The 19,043-nt window shown below is 41.4% G+C and overlaps 1 protein-coding gene across 1 annotated transcript in view; it reads right to left on the bottom strand.

Annotated features, from left to right (window-relative positions):
• Positions 1-19,043, bottom strand: part of cdh13 (cadherin 13, H-cadherin (heart)) — a 396,226-nt gene that overhangs the window by 10,937 nt on the left and 366,246 nt on the right. Inside the window, exons 13-15 of the mRNA XM_084932749.1 lie at positions 8,606-8,839; positions 2,054-2,272; positions 1,623-1,658 (exon numbers count right to left, since the gene is read on the bottom strand). Coding sequence (XP_084788875.1) covers positions 1,648-1,658; positions 2,054-2,272; positions 8,606-8,839 — 464 coding nt within the window. The 3' untranslated portion in view covers positions 1,623-1,647. The remainder of the gene's footprint in view (positions 1-1,622; positions 1,659-2,053; positions 2,273-8,605; positions 8,840-19,043) is intronic.

Raw genomic sequence — 19,043 nt, 5'->3', positions numbered from 1 at the left:
TCTTTCGGGGTCAGAGTTCAGTTTGGAGATAAGGGAATTGGAACAGGATACTCTCTGCCTCTCTGTCAGACTATCTGACTACACACTGCAGTGATCAGTCCCCTCTATCTGTCCCCCAGCACAGGTCTGTGTGATGAGCTTGAGCAGAAGTCATCTCTCTGAGCTCCCGCAGTGTGTGTGTGTGTGTGTCTGTGGAGATGTTCTGTGTCTGAATTGGTGAACCTCTGTTGCTGAGCTGTAATACTGTCTCAGATTCCCAGTAGAGATACAGACACACACACACTTTTCTTGTTTCCTCTCTGTCTGTAATCTTCAACCTCCAGCGTCGGGGTAACTCCACCGTCTGCAACGTGTGTTCTGACTACACAAACGTACTCCGGGCCAAATGAACGGATGCGCACAGCCTCCGGAACAAGCATCCAAGAATCTGTGTTCTGGAGAACCTATTTGGTTAATGAATGCCGCTGTCTATCACTGCACTAGTTACAGTAGAGTAATGAAGGCTACTGTCGTTCAGAGCAAAAAGGACATCTGTGGCAAAGACTCTCTTAACATCATCTTTGGCATGTCAACCAATTAGAAGGCTTTCGAGTTCAGACACACGTTTGCGCTACCATGGAAACCCCGTATAGGAAGCTGCGTCTGAAAAGGAGTCTGTGAAAAGCTACCTGACTGCTCCAGCTGGGATAGTCTCAGGATCACTGCCATAAAACTTTCCAAGAGGTGGCTGTTTGTCCTTGAACGCTGATGCAGCATCAGCTTGTGATTAGTGTGTCGCAGCGAAACCGCGACTAATGGCCTATCAACGCTGTCGTGCGGTGTGCTTATGCCGCTGCTTGCTACACGCTGTCATTTTAATTTAATACTTTGTGTCCTGTGAATCACGAGTTGAAGAAGTTGCAGGTAACTGAGTGCACATAGCTGAATCAGAAGAAGATGAAGAGTGGGCGCAGGCGCCACTTCAAACAATGCTTTCTGTAACAGTTATCTGTTAGGAATGAATATTCAGAGAAAAGATATGCATCCATAGACAGATTGATCTATAGCCATAGGAAGATCACTGAGTCATACTAGAAGCTAGAAAAAGAACAGCAGAGACGCTGCCCACAAGCAAAGGATTATGGGGAAAATGCAGCTAAACAGAGAAGCACAAGACAAGTGGTACAAAAAAAACTGTGGCAGAGGAGGCTGAAGGAAGAGAGTTTGACAGGATTGACAGGAGATGAGAAAAAGGGAGGAAAGATGTTTTAAGATCAGTAGAAGAAGACAGGGAAGAGAGCTGGGAGGACAAAGGGAAGGATGGCTGTGATTTGTTGCACGATCAGAAGTAAAACATTTTACAGTCAAACACAAATTAGCAGAACAAAGATGGAATAATTACAGCTACCCATCTTTCAGCGCTGAAATGAAATTCCTTCTCTGTTCCTCCCATCCATCACATTATTTTTTTTACCCTCTCATTCCTCATCATCTCCTTCTCTCGCTTTACTCCGTCACCATCCCTCCTGCTGTAGACAGCCGCCGGCATACAGCGAGCTCGCCTATAAACTACAGAGAACAAGCCCAGACAGAGCGAGAACGGGATCTGGGGCCTTAAAGATGCAAATGAGTTTTCTTCTCACCAAACTAGCTGTTGGATGTCCTCCATTACGAACGTGCTGTAAATGGAGAAGGCTGAATTATTCATACCATCACTTGGCTTAAATGAGATATTTAGAGTAAATTCAAGTTTGACTTCCTTGGGAGTGCCTTAGGCTTGTAGGCAGGAAATATAGAAACATAAAATGTACAAGACACACTTGTGCATCTTGAATTAAATGATGTATTCTTCCCAGGCAAAGAATTCAAATCCTTTTTCTTTACACGTGAACATAAGTGCAAAAACTGCTTTGATCCTAAATAAAATGATGCTCGATGTTTGTCTGCATTGATTTTGTACCCGAGTCTGTACTGGAATCAGCAGGAATTCACTTTTGAACTGAGGAGAAAATAAAAAACACACAAAAAAAACAGAGTTTTCTGTTGTTGTGGGAGTTGGTTGCGATGTACTTACAGAGTAAGGTGAGCAGGAGTGTTGCGAGCGGCACAAGAAACCTGGCACGATGGGAGTGGGCCGAGCTGCAGTGCATCCGGTTCTTATTACAGATGCAAACCTGAACCTTGACCTCTGTATTATTGGACAAAGGGGGTACCCCTGAGTCCGTGATGAGCAGCGGGAGTTGGTAGTTGTCTTTCTTCAGACTGCGCAGAAGCCTGATTTGTGAGTGCGTCGCTGTGGAAGACAAAGAAAAAATCGGATGGGGTTCAAAGTTACGTCCATCTTCTCTACATAAACAGTGAGCTCCTTTGCAAAGCACAACTAAACGTGTGTGTGTGCAACAAACACAAAGTAAGCAGGGGCAAAGGCATTCCTGACAACTGAAGCAATGGAAATTGCCACCATTTAAGTTGCATCAGATTCATTACATTTTGTTGCATCATACTTTAAAATTTCTCAAGAGACACGACAGAACATACTGAAACTGGTGCACTTCGTGCTGAAATGTGTCACAATAAGCATGCCAACACATTTTACCTGTCTGCCAGAGCTGAGAGCTCTAAAATAGGCAAATTGTGTTTACTTAGAAAATCTGTCATTTAACTCAGTGCTCAAAATAACGTTATAAGGCAATAAACGTTAGAAATACTGAGGTCATTCTTCACACAAACCTCCCGCAGATCGATATGTTTCGTCACACTCTGATTTGTACATGAATGACTATGTGAACATCCGGGTGGCTGTAAACACCTCGAGGTCTTCCTCTGTACAGACACAACAGGACATGTTGCTCCCTGTACTCAGATTGGTGAAAAATTACAGGAAACCTTCCTGGTAATAAATGACCTGTCATTGGTTTTTGCTTATTAATATTGTTTGTTTCTGTTAGTGTCTGGTTGTGTTTGAGTGATCTTTAGATCTTTGGTTTCGTTTCTTTGCCTCTCCTGTGCTACACCTTTCTTGTCTCAAACTCTATGGCTGTATCCCAACTCAGGGTCTGCAGCCTTAAAGGCCGCATTTTAAGGCCGATTACGTCACAGCGACGCAACGAAGGCTGTCCTGCAATGCGTCCTTCATTTCCCTGAATTTTAAGGACGTGGCGGTGTAGACTTCGTGGCCCAACATATCCCAGAATGCATAGCGCGGCGGTGGGTGTGGATAATTTTGCCGAAAAAAAAAAACAGCGGATGAGGGGCGCCCGAAGAGTAAACTTTAAGTAAGTACTGAATATGATGTCACTTATTTATGTGCAAATGTTTAATAACGAAGAACATTAAAACATTACTGTTGGCCACACGTCGGCAAAGTTATGTGACATTAGTGACGTTTGTACTAACTTGGTTTTAAAGCCTTTACTTTAAAATATGCGCCGTTCAATAGCTGAGCTTAATCTTACAGAGAATGATCAAAGCTCATGTAGAAACAAACAAACAAATGAACAAAAGATTTTCTCCTTCATTTCTGTCAAACAAAGCTGTAGGAAACGTTTCCAGCTGTTAGTATCATGGTTGCTAGGCAACCTGGGCAGCGCGGCGGAGGCTAGACCGTCCCATTTCACAAGCCTCGCACTTCCGGCCTTAGCGGTCTTTGAGTACGCGGCCCTTGAGGACCGTTAAGGCGGCAGACCCTGAATTGGGATACAGCCTTTGTGCTCGTGCTTCTCCTGTGGGTTCCCTGTCAGCCGTGCCTCCTGGTCAAGTCTGCATCTCCGTGCTTGTCTTGTGTTTCCTGTTTTACTTTGGTAGTCTCACGTCCTGTGATCAGTGTTTTGCTTTCCTCTCATCTCATTATGTTAGATTAGTCCCAGCTGTGTTTCCCATTCTTGTGTATTTAAGCGCCGTGTTCTCCGCTGCCCTTTGTCGCGTCGCACCCCCACAATGCTGTTTTCCCTCCGTGTTCCGAGCCAACTTCTAGTTCTCAGTTCTCTGGTTTGTTTTCTAGAGTTTCTTGTTCCCAGTTTAGTTTTGTATTTGATGTTAGTTTTTCCAGCCAATAAAGCGGCCGCTTTGACTTCACCTTTTCGTGTTCGAGTCCTGCCACACAGCTGATCGTGACATTATGTAAAACTGAACACAGTTTTATGAACTAAGCCAGAAGATGTTTATTTCCTTGACTGAACAATGGTAGTTATAGTGGTGCAACACTCAAATCTCTCACAAGTACTCATTTGGGTTGTGGTTTGGTGACTGTGAGTGCCACAGCAGTGTGAGGAAGAAGAATGATTATTATTATGTTGCTTTTCTTTAGAGCTCTGAAGTCTCATTCATCTTTTATCTAGTTTTTAGGGCATTGAAGGTTCGAATGCTTCCAATTAGGGCAGTAGCGAAGTTGTTGTTGTGGACTATGGAGCCCAAAAAGCCCTGAGTCTAACAGTCATCTTAAAGTGTCTCCTGGGACAGCAGTGTTTGGGGATTCACTTTGAGATTCTGGGTTGGTTTTGTATGAATTTGATCAATTGCATTTGTTCATGTGCATGACTGCAGCTCTTGTCCATGCTTTAGGTTATCCTCTTCAAAATAATAATACTTTAAGCCCAAAATGTACTGCTACACATCCTGGAGGTAGGTGAGCCATGTGCCCTTGTCCTACATTCTTATGAGTCATTTCCATCAACTCTGAGAAAAAGCAGGTAAAACTAAAACAGAGGACTGAAATGTTCTAATGCTGAGCTCTCTGTCTTTATCACCACAGCTGACACGCCGCTGCAGTTCCCAATGGAAACTTTATTAACTCGTATCTCTTAGAGATTATTTTGTGTCTAGTGTGGACATCGCTTCTAGGTCTGAAAAGCAAAGCCAGTATCGAGGTGCCATAAATCTACATTCTGTTTCTTCTCTTGTGGTTGGAAAAAGAAATCAAGTCAAATTAAATTCTATAAGAAAACAGACATCGGCTCCCTTTCGCTGACCTCAGCAGCACTTTCTTGATGAGTTTATTCGTTCAGGTGATAGTTTTAAATCTCTCTGGATACAATGTGACGTTCATCTTGTCAGTTATATTTCTCATTAGAGAAAAAAGAATCAGAATTTATTTTTTGACAAATCACTGACAAAAACAAAAAACAAGACATCGTTGTTTTTGGTCTACGTCTGTTGACTCATCACATCGTAGCTTTGTCCATCTTTTACACTTTACAATTAATTATTGTTCAATCATAAGATCAGCAGCCTGCCTTCTTTTTTTGCCCCCCACCCACGTCCTAAATGAATCCAGAACCTTCCAGCCTTTATTTCTGAGAGTATTTTTAAAAGTACAAAGAAGGAAGTTCATGCACTTCCCACCTACTTTGTTTATGTGTCAGCTAATTATCAGCTATGAGGCATATGGAAGGATAAACAGTTTTAACACACGATGCCACGCCGCAGAACGAAGAAAGGACGGGAAAGGGAGAGATCGGGCCAAAGTGTGGCTCTAAGCAGCACAGGTGCTGACTGACTGATATGTGTTTTCCCCCCCTGGGATAACAGCAGCTGTGCACTTGCTGCAGCGACTGTTCATAATTTCAAACATACAAATCCATACTGACATCAGCCCTCAACACTTTCCACACGCGCTGAACTTGCCGAAGAATATCGAAAAGACCATTAAAGAACTTCAAGGTTTGCAGATTGTCCGTGTGCTGGATTCAAGCAGAAAACTTATTTTAGTCTGTTAGCGTTTTGATCCTTGCTGACTGTAGACAGCCTTGATGATGAAGTTAAGTTGCACAACTTTTACTGACTTCCATCAGAACACTTTAAAAGAGAAATTTAAAGTGAGGAATACAGAAAGATGTTCCATAATATCTCTGCAAGCTTTTAATCGTAATTGCATTTGTCTGCGTGTATTGTCACGACCCCTCCACATAAAAACTTCCAGCTGTTCTTACACTGCGATGTACTGTCAGAGCCACGAGCTCTCCTGGTGCTGCGTGCACACAAACAGAAGCACACAGAGGGACACAGCTGAGATGAGCACAGCGCCAGTCTCTTTCACTGGGAATGGGTTCTTTCTCTGCTGGCCCTATCTGTCTCTTCCAGCGGTGCTGATTGAGGAGTGTCTGTACCCCCCTCTTCCGCTGTCAGTCACAGCTAATACCTCTGGGCAGGTTTTAGCTCTGGTCTGTCACTCAAACAAACACAGACAGCACTGTCGGTCATGCAACCCCGATTCAATGTCTTGGTTGTCTGCCTAGCCTCCTCTTCGCTTTCCTCGGCGCATCGTTTTTCTCCTCATCCTTATCATGTGATCTGTAGGAATCTCTCCAGTTATGACTGCTCCACTATTCTGGACAGTCCAATCAACACTGTGTGACAGGGTATCAAATTGTACTCGGATGAATTGACCCTTAAACATTTTTGAGATGAAGCTGATTCCAGAGTACCAGTTTTCTGTAACACTTCTCTCAGATTTTCCTTTAAACTTCTAGATTCCCCGGGCTCAGTGAAAAGTGCTTTAAACCTCCCGAGAAAGAGAAACCAGCATACAAAAAAAGAGAAAAGTGACTGTCAGTCTGTTAAGGTCATGAGGTGGCTATGGGCTTGCTATGTGGAGCATGTTGACTCTCCCACTGTGTGAGTGGGGTTTCCTACAGTGCTCTGTCCTCCCACAGTCCAAAGACATGCATATTAGAATAATAATGACTCTTGATTGGTAATAATTGTAGATGTAGGGCTACATAAAGAGGTGAGTATAGTTTCAAGTCAAAGGACTTTGCGTGGTAAGACCAGGAAAGAGGTATATAAATACTAATCCCTATCGTCATATTTTACTCTTAATATTTCATTAGGAGAACCAGTTTTTTGTTATGTAAACTCAATTATGGTATCTGAGTAGTGCGCTCTCTTTCAAAAGCCTCAAACACTGCACTTCTATTAGATACTGCAGACTCGGCATATATAAACACAAAGTGTCATTTAGCATTGCTCCTTTGACACTGGTGGGCACACTGCTGCAGATGAGGATGCACAACAGTCCTATTTGAAAGAATCAAAGTCTGAATGAAGAGAAAGGAGATGTTTCGTCAGGAGTGTGCTTCGCTTCTTATTGTAAGTGTGTTGCATGTTTTGGTTTTGTTTTACACTCACAAAATCACTTGGTAGATTTAGGAAAAGACTCTAACTAAACATAATTAGATAACTTCATAATATCAACCCCAGACATTGAAAATGTATATTTACAGCGACCTTTTGAATGCAACAATGTGAGAGTGGGCCCGGTTTCACTATCACAAGTACATCTGTAGTAGCTGGTACACCTCTTTGTTTAACTGTACTTTTAATCCCTCGTCCACCTGGCCCACATATTGGGCTGATCATTTGCATTTTGATTGACTTTGCATAAAAAAACAGAACGAACGTATCTCATAGAAAGTGTTTTTGCTTAAAAAGACCTCAGCTGATCTTTGCGGAGGTCAGACGAGAGGTGCTACAGCGACTGAGGCGGCTGTAGCTCAGGAGGCAGAGCCTCCTCCTAGTCTGCGTGCAAATATGCTTGGGTAATATATTAACCCTATGTTGCTCTCTGATCCATCGCAGTGTGAATGTTAGTTAGTAAGCACCTAAAATCATAGAAGAAAGTGAATGTGTGAATGTGGTGTGTTGTATTAAGTGCTTTGAGAGTAGAAAAGCTCTACATAACAATCAGTCCATTTACTGTCTACATCTATAAGTCCTGCATTTAAACATCTGATCAACAATCAAATACCATCTGAAAGGTTTCTGGTTTATTTCAGCATGAAATCCAAACATACTGCCACAGCAGCAAAAGCTGCTATACCTGGATACCTGGATACTACACCACTTTGTGCTTTTCTATCAGTTATGGTTTGGCCTCCACAGATCCTGACAGAAAACAAAAGGCATCCAACATCCAGAGCTCTGGATTCTTGTTCTTTTAGAAGCACAGAGAACTGTTCCCAAAGACTGCTTCGATAAATTACAACAGTTTGTTATACTGAAGAATAACGGCGGTCACACCAAGCATTGACCATCAAGCTTGGTAGGATTGTACAAACTTGGTTTTTGCCTCATATTTCCATGTAGATAGTTAAACCTAATCCAATTTTGCTCACTTTTGCTAAATACTGTATAAATCCCAACTGAAACACAAAGATAATTAGCATCATTGTCATTTTAAACACTGTGAATGAAGGCTAACAAGCCATCATTTTAATTTAAATCAAGGTAAATTAAATTAAACTGCAGTTTTAATGTTATTTCAGTAGAAAAACTGAATTTAGCTTCAATGACTTCTTATTGTATTTGCTCTTTGTGGATGGTGGGAAATTGCATTCGTGATCTGTGTGACACCTTTAACCTGAAGTAGAGCGACAGTTTGCACATATAATAGTTTGTAGTCAGTATCTCTCAGTACAGGTTTTCTGCATAGCCTGTCCCACACTGCAAATTCCCACTAAACTCTAACTGTACCTGTTTGGTGACACTCTGCGTGTAGTTCTGAGATACTGGTGGCTTTGATAGAACAGCACTACTCGATGCTCTGGGCATGAGAAGAGGCTAGCCTGACACAGTTCAGGTTAGTCCTGTATACAGGCGGACGAATCTCATTTTAAAATGAAATACTTACAGTTAACCCGGGTAACATTCCATGTTTTGTCCAGGTCAGGCTGTGTTCCCAGTTCTATTTTAAAGGGTGCAGCATTGGGTGGGAGGTCCTTGTCCCAGCCCCCAACTACAGCAACAGTCACATTGTAGGCGTCCTCGCACACTCGCGCTACCGATGGTAAGACGTACGGCGCATTATCATTGTAGTCTTCCAGGTGAATGATCAAAGTGCCGGTACCTGTGGCTGGAGGAGTGCCTGGAAACAGATGAAAACATGCACATATGAGAAAAGGAAAGACATGGGAGCTAATTCCCTTTGCAAGATTTAGTGCACTTCTGTAGGCCTGGATGCTCCTGAGCATGTGGAGAATGTGAAATGTAATGATCTGGACAGATGTGAAAGGAGCAATAATACAGTGTGGCTGCAGTAAAACACGGTCTAGTCATTATTTACTCTGGAGTAAATTCTGCTTTTAGTGTTTTTTTTTCATTCTGCCAAGTTAAAACATGTTCACTGGGAATTTAAAAAATCAAAAGAAACCCCCCCCCCCCTGACAAACGCCCCGAAACAAAACAGCACTACTCTTAATAAGATCCACGCTGCTTAGCTGACCTAATTTAACCCAAACAATAGAAAACGGAGTGTCGATTGGGTACCGGAAGAGCATGAATCACAGCAGCTCGTGGTTTGCAAAGGAGCATTCTGACTTGGCATTCAGCTGGCTTCTGTGTTTGGATGAGATTACACCTTATTGAAGGATGCTGTGTTAAAAAGCACCTTGGCACTTCTCTATTATGGCTCTCTGTTTCACTGCGATTAGAGGTTATTAAAAAACCTGCATGGCATCCAATAACAGCTCCAGAGGTCAGTCAGCAATTAACACCTAAAGACAAGATCTGTAATTGGAAAATGGGTCTCCTCCACCTTTTCCAGCTAAAAAAATATATATTTGCAGACAATTTAGGGCAGAGAGGGGATAAAAACAAGTCGAGATATATGCACAATAAATGTCAAGTGATGCTGGAATGAAATCCAGTCTGGGTTTTTACAGTGGCTTTGCAAAAAAGCTGCACACACTGAGCAGGAAATGTTACAGCTGCGAAATGCTGATTAGGTGAAAGTTCATTTTTTAATACGCTGCTCGTATTAATATGAAAAACAACTGGATTCTTGAAAGAGAAACACAAACGATGGATTCTTATTCCACCGGTGTACATTTTCAGTTGTCACAGCGTGGGGCGAACAGGTGTATTAATGACGGCCACATTTCATTAGGAAGGCACATGCTGGTTCACTGTCATAGCTTACTGGGACACCTAATGAAACTGGGACATCATTAATTCAGCCTGTGCTTTTCCTACTGTGGCAAGTCAATGAAAAAAGGGCTACTAGTTGGAACAATGTTGCTAGTATCATGTTGGCTACTGTAATTTCATTAAAAAGCATCGTTTCTGGCTGATTCTTTCATCTTATAGCTGACTCGCTTTAAGATTAAATATTGTAAAACGTGAATATCCACTTGGTTCTTACATTTTAATGACACTGAAGCGAAAACTGTTTCTCTCAGAAAGTGTGTCTTATACTGAGCTAATGATCAATCACATTCAAAACATTATGTATATGTATGGTTTTAATGGTGCATTTGATTTAGTGTTTTAAGCTACAGGCTCCAATGAACAACATGGTTGGGACTGATAAATAACTCTTACCCTAAATTCATACATGATCCAGAACTGGCTTGTACAGGTGGATATGGAAGCAGCACTTAATTACTATCAACTTGTACAGACAGATATAGATACTGACATTCAGTTTTTTGGTTTGTTTAATATGGACAAATATTACTGCGCGGTCATGTGTTTAGGTGGATGAGGTGGTGGCCGCGTCCTCAAACATGCATTCACAAAATACTTGACCTGAAACGACGTTAACTGCGCTAACTCGGACTAAGTGGTGGAGAGTTTATTTCTGCTCTCTCAGTAAGATGTGTTGTATGGCATTAGTGAGTATCTACGCTGTCATGTATATGTATCACAGGACAGGTATTATTGGGTTTTTTTTTTAGATAAATCTGAAAATAAATCTTTGCCCCTCGTTGGTCTGAGATGAAATCCCGTCTCTTTTCTTTCATGTGGCTCTTCTCCCATAATTCTTTCCTACTCTACATGGATCCCAGTGGAATTTCTCAGATGCTGCAGAATCCTCTTAAGTGTATTCCACAAGCTAAAGTCATGGAATTTAAATAGGTTATCTATAGAAGTCAAGGAATAGTAGATAATGCAATAAATGGGTAATTTTATAGAGGCAGTGTAAATGTTATTACAACTTCAAACTCCTGATAAGGAACTATTGATCCGTTTTTGCAATAGTGGGGTTTCTTCTCTTTTGCATTTTATCCTCGTGCAGAGAATTCTTGCATAATGCGCATACATCAGCATATCATTTAGAGAATAAGTTTAGCAGGATTAGCCAACTTCAAACACAGCACACTTAGAATTAACAAGGTTGATGCCATTAAAGATCTTCCTGTTTTAAACCATGTTGTCCAGCAGTCTCTCAGCCAAACGCTGCTCTGGACGCTTATCAGCCAATCCTGCAACTACTGTGTTTCAGCAAGTGGTGCCTCCACTAACAACTGTGTGATCCCCACTAGCACTGTGAGCATAAAATAAGGCTTATTCCACATCCATACTGACAAAAGAGGGACATTGTTTCATTCATGTGACTGATGTTTAGCTACAAGATGTAAAGTCCAGAGTTGGGATAGACTTTGATGATGCTCAGTGTCCGTCAGTCATTTAGGCTTCAAGGCAGCTTTCTGCTTTTCAGACTTCCCTCAGAACTCTAATAACTTCATAAAGAATATGTAAAGATAATAATTTCCCTAAAAATGACATTTATTATTATTTTCTTGAATGCTTCATTCAGTGAGCAATTCTTGAGACAGATCGTGTTTCATTTGTTGTGGAATTTGCAGAAACTATTTTAATAAGAGAAGAGGCTCGCTGAAGTTCATGCTACTCAATAATCATATAGCATTACATTTATAATGAAATGTTTGAAATAATGAAACATTATGAGACCCAAACTAAGACACGCCGAAAACCCTGCGGTTATAAAAGGTCCATTCAATGTCGTTTTTTGAATGATTTATTCAGTAACTTGTATAAATTTAGTTAAAAATAAAATATTTGGTGCAGTCTTGTTCATTCCTACTAGATCATAGAGACAAATGTATCAAAAAAATATACAACTTGTGATTATAAGATTGTTTAATTTGATGATTTTGAATAACAACACTTTAATGGTGCCTCTTTCCTAAACGAGCAGATTTAATGTGTAACTATACCAAACACTACAACACTAACTTTAAACAGAGAACAGTTTTCATCTGCATTTAGAAATGAATGCACGAGTAACGTGCACGTCATGCTGGAATATTCTGTCTGCAAAACATGCTCCAAAGCTGGGCAGTAAAAAGAATTTCCATAAATGAATAACAGAAATGTCAAGTACACCTAAAAATAAATCAAATGAAAAATTTCCCATCTCCAGGCTTTTTATTCACATGAAAACCCTTAAAGAGGAGCCGTGTTGCCCAGGCTACTAAATCCCTCTGGCAGGGCAAAGGAGGCAAGTATCCAAGTGCTAAATATTTAGAATTTGTGCAAATGCATGACTATACTGAATGTGAAGTGCAGTGAAACCTTCAAGGCATGTAGAGGTGCTGATTTTCTAGGATAATGGCGGTAATCCAACTCCCCGTGCACCATGAAGACACCCACCCATCTGCATAGACACAAAAGGCTGTTCTTGCATTCCCACAAACCCACACGCACTGGGTCAGTAGAGCTTAAATATTCTCACTGTACCTGAATAAAAGTAGAAGTGATCTGTAAGTGCATCTACTTGTGACTCTATCTCTAAAAATTCCAGCTGGTTGCAGCAGGTGAAAGAGGACAGGAGACCCGCAACTAAAACGTTTTCTGCATGAGATTCTTTCCTGGCAGTCTGCAGGAAAAATGACATCTACAACTGCTGGGAGTGTTTAGCAGATAATCATCGCGATGTGTTCGCTAAGCTCAAAACTTTAATTTCATTCTCAGCTGTAAAACCATCACTGGATCGTGATTGCAAGAGATATGGAGAAATCAAATGTAACGGTAGCGAGTGTGGCATTTCTTCTGTTTAATAATCGTGAAATGACTGCAAACGCTGCACTCGGTTCCTTTTCTGCATGCAGTCAAGGAATGAAACAGAAAACAGCCCTTATATGCCACAGATAAGTATTGCTGTGACAATATCAGCAGCAGATCAAGAGTGGAGAGGAATTAGTTGAGCAGAAGCAGACAGAAAATGTGTTCAAAAGCAAATCAAAGACAGTAGCTCTTCAGGCGAGACCCTAGATAATCTATTATCACTTGAGACGCGAGACCAAGAGAGCGAGGGCTCGGATCCTCCGTCAGAGGAAAAAAAATGCAAATTTCAACCTATTTGTAGTGGGAGAGGGTGCCTCTGTGCTTGGCTAACTTTAAATGAAGCTGTTTGTCTTCCTAAATGAATACTCCCCACACCTAATCACTCTATTTCTCTGCTCTTCTCTTCTCCTGCGCCTCCTTATCGCCGTCGCATCGTGGCTATGTCATCATCGGCCTGCCTCGACATTAATGGAGCTTGTCTGCTGGCCCCTGCTTCACACTACTTTGTTATGAAAGTTCTCTTTGAACACAGCGTAAGTTTGTGAAGGAGACAGGTAATTTATGGATCTACCCTGTTCTCTACGTGTCTGGCACCACAAAGAACATAATGAATAAAGTAGGTAAAGCATCGCGTTTGCTTTAACAGAGAAAAAAGATGAGTTTTCATGAGTTTTGCATTTATTGAGATGTACACAAGAAAACCGACACGAAAGTGCCAAAAACTGTGATTCCTCATTCGTTTGAAACTGTCGACAAAATCTTGTCGACCTCAAAATGTGGGTATTTTCATGCAATAAACATGGCTTACAGTGTAAGTCTCTATAGGTAATTTTCCTTTTTATAACTAGATACAGTTAGATCTGCATGTTCTCCCCATGTCTGCATGTCTGGGTACTCTGGTTTTACAGTTTACAGCATTGCAAAGGGTGTGGCTGCTTTTACTCTCAACTGCTGTTACGACCCGGCTCAAAAGCCCAGCATAAATATGGAGACTAACACCAGATTTCCCAGAGAGAAGGTTTTATTTTAAGTGATATAATACGTTAGCTACAATAGCTGGTACCACTAAGACAAAGACTGGTGTGCCTTCCCAGAGTGTGCCTCAGGTATGCCTTTATCCACACCTCCCCAGGTGTGGTCAGTTAGCAACAGCTGGCGTAACAATCGGATACTAACATAAGAATTTGAACGGCTTTGTTTGGCTTCTAATTTAAACCACCATAATTTTTGTGCTGGTCCCTTTTAGAGCTTTAAAGTCATTTTATAAAAGATTGTGTGCCTTATTTTGTGGCACAATTGCATTTACCATTTATTGCAGGCACGTAGTTTATGCTACATTACTGAGTACCCACTCTGTGGATGCATCTGGATATCCTGGTTTGCTAGCATCGACTTAGCACTTTATTCTCATGTACAAGTATGCTAATGTCTAGCTCTGACAGAGCAGCGATCAGAACAAGATTGTAAATGAGGATAGAGGTGCTCATAGCCCAGGTTCTGAGTGTAATCCTTAGTGCACTTAGTGTGTGTGTGTGTGTGTGTGTGTGTGTGTGTGTGTGTGTGTGTGTGTGTGTGTGTGTGCGTGCATCATTTAAAACTTGACTCTCTTCCTCAAACTCCGATAAGAATTGTGCTCAGAGTGACTCACTCAATTATTTTGTTGTTTTAGCAATTGCTGCATTCCTAACACACACTGTCTGTCTTAATGGCCGTCTGGGTGGGTAATGAAACAACAGCCACAGCAAATAGCTGGTGTTCATGGCCGTTTAACAGTAGACGGTTTCAGGTCTGTGTCCCTATTTCCTCTAACATGCTGCAGTTCATGTGAGATGCAGTGCAGCTTGTCTGTGATTAAGCATTGTTAAGCACGTTAGTGGTTGCGTCTCGACTGAAGATTTATTTTTCAGTTCTCGGAGACTCGAAGGGATTATTGGCAAACTTTCGATTAACGATGCTCCTTAATGATAGCTTGTGGCTCTGTGAGACTGTGCTGTGCAGATGTAGCTCAAGCAGAAGCCTAGTGAATTTTTTCCATGCAACATGCATATATTTTAGCAGGTATAGCATTTACAGGTCCAAACTACCACTGATATTAAACATATGACCCGGCTTTGCTGCAGAGTTAGCAGATCACCAATGCTGTTAACAGCAATCTGTGTAGTAATTGTTTAAACAGCAAGAGTCTGACACTAAATGCAGCACTACAGTAATGAGTGTGTATTTATCAGGAGAGTCTTACTGCTGCAGATCCGTGTACTTGTCTTTATTATAGTCCTTTTCCCTCAGTGGTCATTTCGGCGCATTGTTATGCGGTGTTAAAGTTAATCCCAGCATGGCTGCAAGAAGTTGAAGTCGTGTCAGATCTAATGTAATCCGGTCACCTCTGAGGCTGTTATTTTAGCATCTTCAAGACTGGGAAAATGGAATGAATGCAAATGGAAAATCCCTGCACTGTTTTATTTTGCAGCTCTAATTTTTTGCACTACTCTCCTTTGTTTCGGGTTTAATTAGTTTGGGACAAAGTCAGAAAGTTTTCACACGAGCATATCCTCCTTATCCTATCCTCCTCCTGAGGAGTCGTTTTTGTGCAAAAGAGATGATTAATGATGTATTATTTCCACTGGAAAATGTAACAGTGTAAAGCTAAAATTAACTTTACACAAGTTGGTATCGATTCTAATAAATTGGTTTGAGGAATTACACTAATTAGCGAATGAGATTAGGTCTAATTGTCCCCATCAAAATAACTCTTCGGTATTATAAAAGAGCAATGCCTGGGAGCCACTTCAGGCAGACGCCTCAAGTAGCAGTTCTGCACTCGCACAAGATAAACTCTACTCAGTGAACCATAAATATCCAGTGCAGCCTTCTGGTGTCAAGTAGGAGATGATTTCTGCTTGGCGTGCGACTCGTTGACATTAACCAATCACTGCAGGAACTTTCTGTTAAACCCACCCGAATGTTCGTGCTGCTCTTACAGGACTGAAACAGTGAAACCTCCTGTGCATCACTTTTATGATGCCAGGACAGACAGCACAGATGGTAAAGGTGGTGCTCTGTAAGTAAATATTTATTGAAAACAAATATTTTAAAATGAATAATTGAATGCAATGAATGCTAAAAATTCTATTGAGATAGAAACAATAGGAAAATTAGCTCAACAACTTGGCAACAGCAATGAGAAATTTGGGATGATGTTAGTGAAAGAAACCATCTGCACTTTTTAAAAAACATTTGACCCTGTCCTCTACAGCGCCCCAAACTAATGCTGGAGGAGGGACGGCGTACGTGGCGTAACCGCGGGACGAGGTGCTAAACTAAAAAGCCAAGAAAGCTGCCCTTCCCGTGAATCCTACACGCCAACGGTCACTTCAGCTTCAGTCACAGTTTACTGATTTCCTGTCGTTAATTTCCACGTCGTTTCCTTTCTAGGATTCTTCCATCAAACTGATAGAGATCTTTCAAATGACTGTTGCTATGGCGATCCTGACCACCGATGCATAACTTCCTGGAGATGCACCTGGATACTTTCTGTTATTATGTGAATAATCTTCAAAAATGTATCAGACATCGTTAAGATTGGTCACAAAGAAAACAAACTGGAGGATACTAACACATTAAAAGATATTTAGAGAATCAAGTAACTTAAAGTTGGAACAAATATATTTGGTGATTTCATAGAGTGTGTCTGTGTCAGAGCAAAGACAGAAAAATCATTACGAGTTTTAATTCTGACACCTGACATTTCAGCCTTTCGGTAAAATATCAGTCTGAACTTGAAGGACAGGTGAAAGTGTTTCCTACCGTCTTCGTCCCACAGCCACTACCCCTGCTGTGCTTACATCATTACGACTTCTGATAGGTGGTGGCGTGACGTAGCTTCCTATCATTCTCTGGGAACCTTCTCTGAGTACCTTTCTTTCCTGGTCGTTTGCTTCTAACAGTAAGCTGCATCAGACAGGCTGAGAAAGAACTGGCCATTGAGGAGGTGAGGAGAATATCACTTGATAAGATTTCTTCGTATTTATCAGAATGTCTCCTGGGCTGTGGCAGCGATTTCCTATAAAACTCTCTAACTGCTTACTTACAGCGTGCTGAAAAGTCAAGCACCTCTCAGTCATTAACATCTGAGACTCCAGACGACTTTTTCATGTTTTAACTCATTTTCAGGCAGTAATGCCTCAAAACAAAAAGGTTACACTAACTACTTTACAACCAGATATAATAAATGACTGTAAATGTTTGATTACAGAGTTTTTACATACAGTATTACAAATTGTCAGAATTTCAACTGCAGCAGCCAAAAACTCGCAGAGCAGCTTTTTTCGTAGGAACGACGCAAGTTGAAGAAATTCCGAGTTGATATTCTTTCTTCGGGCTTTGCTTTCTTGCACCATCGTCCACCACTATTCCTGAAACCTCCACCTGCCCCTGGCTGGCATTTAGACAGCCTTGTTATTCTCCAGTCTGTCCAGAGATGAGAGGAGCAAACAGACTGATTGACTCCTGGGGCTGTCAGGGCTAATCCACAGCTAAAGGCAACAAGCTAAGCTTTTTTTCTCTCTATCTCTTTGTCTTCATATGTCTCCATCTACCCCCAAACACTCTTTTGCTCCCAACATTTTGGCTTTAGGCTAATGCTCTCTTTTTGTCTGACTGTCCAACTCTGTTATCTCTGTATATATTTTATTCTGTTGTCTCGCCTTTTCTTCCCACGGCTGCAGAAGACGAATGAAAAAATGTGGTTTTGACCAGCAGCGCTTTGAAATGTACCAATTTGTGCCCCTGCACGGTATGGTGAGAATAAAATCCGTGATCTGTGTGCACTTCATCTTTTCTCTAGAGGGAAAATGTGTCACAGCAATGAAGTTTTACGAGAGGAGACGAGGATGAAGAGCACAACACATTCAAAGAGGAAAAAGTACAAGCAGTTATATTTTCGTTTTTGCCAGGAGATCAGTTCTTCTTATTGTGGTGAATTGTAGAGGTAAAGAATGGTCCACTTGTAGCATTTGCCAAGGACAAAGCTGAAATAAGACTCTTCTTGTCTGGCTATTTTTCTTGTGCTCATTAGAATAACTGTTATATTCCAGGGCAGCTTAAGTACAAACAACCAGCGGATGATGCCCTTGGCTAAAGATGTTCTGTAACGTTGTTATGATTATATTTTTTTCCCGAGCCACATAAAAGCAAATCACGAAGGAAACCAAATAACAACAAGCAGAGAAGTCGGGAGCAGGCCTGTAGTATGAGGAATAGCTCAGTGGAAAATGTCACAATATATCACGCTGCCGCTAAACACGCAGGAAGAGTAATTCACAGGTGGACTACACCGAGGTAATAGAAGAGAATAAGAAAAGATAAATGAAGGGAATATCTCAAATGAGATAGGGAGGAGATGAGAGCAGGCTGGCCAGCATGGGAGGGAAGTGAATTTGAAAATTATGTGATTATATGAAGTGTCTACTGTGCCGAAAAATTGTACACTAATCTAGTTAAACCTGTTCGCCATCACTTTACAGTGTCTTCCAGCAAAACAGGAAAAACCTTAGTCTTTATTACTAACTGCACAGCAGTGAGCCACACACACACACACACACAGCTATATTTTCATATTTCCTTTCATCTGATGAGACTGCCGGAGTCCACGCTGGCTCACATTTTTACACAACTTCATTCAAATGCATCGAGCTGCAGTGTGGACCCCAGTGCTGTAAATGATGTATACATTCATTCTAAAATGTCTTTCAGTCAGGAGCACAGCATTCAAAAGAAAATTGATATTTCCACTTGCAGAAATTCATATTTGATGGTGTGGCTCTGTTGCAGGACTGCTCCGCTGCTCCACATGTATGCATGAAAAAACGCCAGCGTAACCACGACATTGCACAGCAGCTAATGGAGCTTCTATGCTCACTGTGCATTACCTGTCACGGGTTTGACGGCACATGTGGCGCCCACCACAAAATCGGTGGTACTTTGGTCACGCACCTCTCAACTTCTGTAACAAGCTGGATTGAAGTGCATGATCGTGTTGGTTTTTAACTCCATTTTAATGATACTCAAGTATAGAAACACAGAGACATACAGATGTACAGAGGGACTTAACGGCAGGCATAAGTAGAAGTGATCGTGTGATGACATTGAAGCAGTCCATGCAGAGGGTGTACTATAAAGCACCCTTGTAAAAGGGTGTGAGCCAAGTTTTTAGCTCATATGAACTGTGATTCTGACCTGCATGAGCCAACCGACACATGCAT

Source organism: Perissodus microlepis, chromosome 7 (assembly GCF_051167445.1).
Source record: "Perissodus microlepis isolate ML-2025 ecotype Zambia chromosome 7, ASM5116744v1, whole genome shotgun sequence".
Lineage (NCBI taxonomy): Eukaryota > Metazoa > Chordata > Actinopteri > Cichliformes > Cichlidae > Perissodus > Perissodus microlepis.
Note: the sequence above shows the minus strand (reverse complement) of the source record. Positions and strands in the feature narration are given on the sequence as shown.